At 43.0% G+C, this 4365-nt stretch overlaps 1 protein-coding gene across 1 annotated transcript; it reads left to right on the plus strand.

Annotated features, from left to right (window-relative positions):
• Nucleotides 1-2662: 2662 nt before the first annotated feature.
• LOC128550011 (putative uncharacterized protein DDB_G0287183) lies at nucleotides 2663-4098 on the plus strand (the record flags this gene model as incomplete). Its single annotated transcript, XM_053527842.1, has 4 exons — nucleotides 2663-2681; nucleotides 2832-2851; nucleotides 3173-3230; nucleotides 4088-4098. Coding segments are annotated over 4 exons (108 nt in total), but the record flags the coding sequence as incomplete, so codon positions are not given.
• Nucleotides 4099-4365: the final 267 nt, after the last annotated feature.

Genomic DNA, 4365 nt, shown 5'->3' on the forward strand with positions numbered 1-4365 from the left:
ACATATGATTTTTATATCTAAAACCATCCACCGCACCTTGAATACAAAAATCCATATGGTTTAGTTAGCGTACCGTCTTTATGCCATATAAAATTGGGTCCTTCTGGCACAGTTGACGCTCACGGTGGCACCAAGACGATGTGCTTTTGCAGCTCACAACACAACTGGATCCAGCGCTGTTCATTTATTTCCATGGGACGTCGTCCCTTTTGACGCACAGATCTTAATGCTTCGTAAAGTACTATACAATGAAACTTAAGTTTTGTCCGTTATAGATGTTGTTGGTAGGTACCTGGCTCAGTTGCTTGATAATACCGAGCAGTATTATGAAGCAGTCACAAAACCCCATCCTAGTTTTCATCTTCTATAATTTTCAGTCAGTAGGATGAGTCTGAAATTAAAGGTTTATCTATGTTATTAATCTATGTTGGTACAAAATAGGTACAATTATTAAGTCCAATGTATTCAGTTCAACTGACAACTTGGGTTCGGACCCCACCACATAACCTGTTCACCTCCGCTCCGGGTTTAAATTTAGCCATTATTTTTAGCATTTTACATGTATTGAGTTTGGTGACGATCATAATTTCGCATTTTGTAGCATTTCAGCGTGTTTTTTTTTTTTTTTTTTAATTTATTTCTAACCAATCAATGCTCTCATTATGACTAAAAATTTGGAATTCATTCGCTCGAATCAATGGGAACACTTGCTTGCGCTGACCCTCGCTTTGTGTACGGCATGTCATATTCCGGATCAAAAAATTGACTCTCGTACGGCTGTGTTAAACCAGTTCATCCACTTTTTTATTGTAAACCAACCTCGTGTAACACGTGCTGTAAGCGATTATCCGGTATAATTGTACACATGTAGTCGTAACGGTATCAATTTGTAATATCCGGCAACATATGCGGCAGTTCAAGTGGGGTCAATTCGCAAGGAAGTGTTCCATGGAATTTAGATTGATTAATTTATATTATCTATTGATTTCTTGTCTGATACAAATGACAGTTGTCGAGACCGGTGTTATTTGTAGAATGGAAACAGACCAGACGTTTGATACCAGTTGATCATTCGCTGGCATTGGTAGGGTTCATTTAAAAGTTTTACTGCTTTGTTGCCCTAGTGTCTGTGAATGTTTCAAATCTTGTTTCTAATATTGAGAGCAATGAAGGTATAAATACATTATTTTAAAATCACGCTATAAATGTTACAAAATGCGTTTTATGATTGTCCACCTGGACATGGTTAAATGATAATAAATTTTGGCTTTATTTAACCAAGGGCGAGGAGAATGGGGTTTATGGTGAAGATCTAAAGCCAAGCCACTGGTTTGTATTGTTAGCTTGGGTTAAAATGATCGTGGAAAACCTGAAAAATTATGTACACACTTTCTACATGTTTTAGGATTTTTGGTCAACATGTCATTCAAGTCAAATGACATTGACACATATTCCTTACCAACATTCCTCTCCTCCGTCACAAACTACTTAATATGCGCGATATTGGAGTCTTTGAAGCAAGATTAAATGCGAATATCATTTTATTCACAAGCGTATGTAGTTTGAAGAAAAATTTTAAATTTTGGGATTTCATACCTGAAATCTACGCCTAGTTGCCTTCGCTTCTAGAAACACATGTTATAATGCTTTAGCTAAGCCAAAAGTCTTAAGTCCAAAGTTTCATAGGTCCAAAAGTCGAAAGTCATAACTCAAATAGTAAAAAAAACACCCGACATTCCCCCCATCCACAAACTGGCCCTCCGCGGCTTCCATAGAAACCAGCCTTTGCGTCTAGAGACTTGGTTGGTTTATTCAGAGCTCAGTATTGAAAACTGACCGGTGACAAGGTTTCATTCTAAGACTGTTCAATAAACTTTGTTTATTACATGATTCCTATAAATTGTTGCTGCAAAGGTTGAGCTATTGGCTGGTCTGTATTTCAACACTTAACATGGAAATTTATATGTGATATCCATGAAATGAGGCCACACCCCCCCAATGCGACCACCCCCCCCCACAAACCGGTCATCGGAACTGGGCAATATATTTGTACTGTGGGGTCACGGCTAGCTTTCTGTAAGATGCAGATGATATACACATGACCTTGTAAGTGGCTGTTAACTTGTCTTAGTTTCTTTCGTGATGGATTCTCTATCCATTCAATGTACGTGTGTGGATATTTGCTAGTATCTATCGTGGATTTTCTAAAATTGTGTCTTCAGGGGTTTTCGTTTTACAACTGGTAACGTGTGGCGTATTATGTGTTTGTTGGGCGGGTTCTCGGTCGCGTGGTGTAACAGGGTCCGGAGGGGGCGGGGGGGGGGGGGGGGGGGGGGGGGGGGGGCGGGGGGTGGGTGGTCGATAAGGAGGGGGGGGGCGCCGGGGGGGGATTGATGCTGGGGAGTGGGACGTGACGTGTCAGGGGCGGCTGGTGGAAGGTGGCAAGGTCCACAGAGGGGAGGTTGCGGGGGGGGTGGGACGCGACGCGGGACGCGGGGACGCGAGAGGGCGGGCGGAGAGGGGAGTTGAGGGAGGGGTGGGGGCGCCGCCGTGGTGTTGGGAGGGGGGGGGTGGGGTGGGGGGGGGGGGGTTGGGGGGTGGGGGGGGGGGGGGGAAGGGGTTGGGGAGGGATGCACACCGTAGGGGGGGAGGGGGGGGTGGGGTGGGGGGGGGGGGAGGGGGGAGGATTTGTTTTTGCCGATTTTTTTTTTTTTTTTTTTTTTGTTTTTTTTTTTTTTTTTTTTTTTTTTTAAAATTTTTTTTTTTTTTTTTTTTTTTTTTTTGTTTTTTTTTTTTTTTTTTTTTTTTTTTTTGTTAAAATTTTTTATTTTTTGTGGGGGGGGGGGGGGCGGGGGGGGGGGGGGGGGGGTGGGGGGGGGGGGGGGGGGGGGGGGGGGGGGGGGGGGGGGGGGGGGGGGGGGGGGGGGGGGTTGGGGGCGGGGGGGGGGGGTTGGGGGGGGGGGGGGGGGGCCCACCCCCCCCCCCACCCCCCCCCCCCCCCCCCCCCCCCCCCCCCCCCCCCCCCCCCCCCCCCCCACCAACCCCCCCCCCCCCCCCCCCCCCCCCCCCCTCCCCCCCCCACCCCCACCCCCCCCACCCCCCCCCCCCCCCCCACCCCCCAGCCCAACCATCCCCGGGGGGGGAGGGGGGGGGGGGGGGGGGGCGGGGGGGGGGGGGGGAGGGGGGGGGGGGGGGTGGTGTTGTGTGGGGGGGGGGTGGGGGCGGGGAGGGTGGGTGGGGGGAACCCCCCCCCCTCCCCCCCCCCCCCCCCCCCCACGGGGGGGGGGGGGGGTGGGGGGGTTTTTTTTTTCTAGTCTTTTTTTTGCGTGTTGGTGTTTTTTTTTTGATTTTTTTTATTTCTTTTTTTTTGTTTTTCTTTTTGTTTTTTTTTCTTTTTTTTTTTTTTTTTTTTTTTTTTTTTTTTTTTGTTTTTTTTTTTTTTTTTTTTTTTTTTTTTTTTTTTTGTTTTTTTTTTTTATAATTTTTGTTTTTTTTTTTTTTTTTTTTTTTTTTTTAATTTTTTTTTTTTTTTTTTTTTTTTATTTTTTTTTTGGTTTTTTTTTTTTTTTTTTGTTCTTTTTTTTGTTTTTTTTTTGTTTTTTTTTTTTTTTTTTTTTTTTTTTTTTTTTTTTTTTTTTTTTTTTTTTTTTTTTTTTTTTTTTTTTTTTTTTTTTTTTTTTTGCCCCCCCCTTTTTAATTACCCCCATTATTTTTTTTTTTTTTTTTCTTTTTTTTTTTTTTTTATTTTTTTTTTTTTTTTTTTTTTTTTTTTTTTTTTTTTATCTTTTTTTTTTTCTTTTTTTATTTTTTTTTTCCCCCCCCCCCCCCCCCTTTTTTTTTTTTTTTTTTTTTTGCCCCCCCCCCCCCCCCCCCCCCTTTTTTTTTTTTTTTTTTTTTTGTTTTTTGCCCCCCCCCCCTCTGCAGCATTTTTCTTTAGAATTTCTGAAACCCTTTTGAAGTTTGTAAGACATTGAGGATGCGGAATTTTGTCGAGATTTCTCAATGGTTTTAGGTAGTAACGGTTACGTTATTACACCTGATTCTATGGTGTCATGCTGATAATATTCTGTTGTTTCTTTTTCTTCAGGAGCGCTTTAAATGATTTCTGAGTGCTATAAGTAGTACGAACTCAATGCAGTATCTATATATGCTAAAAGCCCACTTGCTTTGATTTTAAGTTTATTCAAGCAATGTTTGCTCCAAACACTGACGTAAAGTGGTTTCTGATACAATATATTCTATCACTGAGCTGTGAAAAGTATTGCAATTATTGAAACTCAAAGGAAGAGAAAGGGTATTGGAATGAGGTCCTGAAAATATCAGTAAGCTTACTATCTTCCACCAGTAGCGTTGTTGACGTCATCA

The sequence above is a fragment of the Mercenaria mercenaria genome, chromosome 17 (genome assembly GCF_021730395.1).
Source record: "Mercenaria mercenaria strain notata chromosome 17, MADL_Memer_1, whole genome shotgun sequence".
Taxonomy (NCBI): domain Eukaryota; kingdom Metazoa; phylum Mollusca; class Bivalvia; order Venerida; family Veneridae; genus Mercenaria; species Mercenaria mercenaria.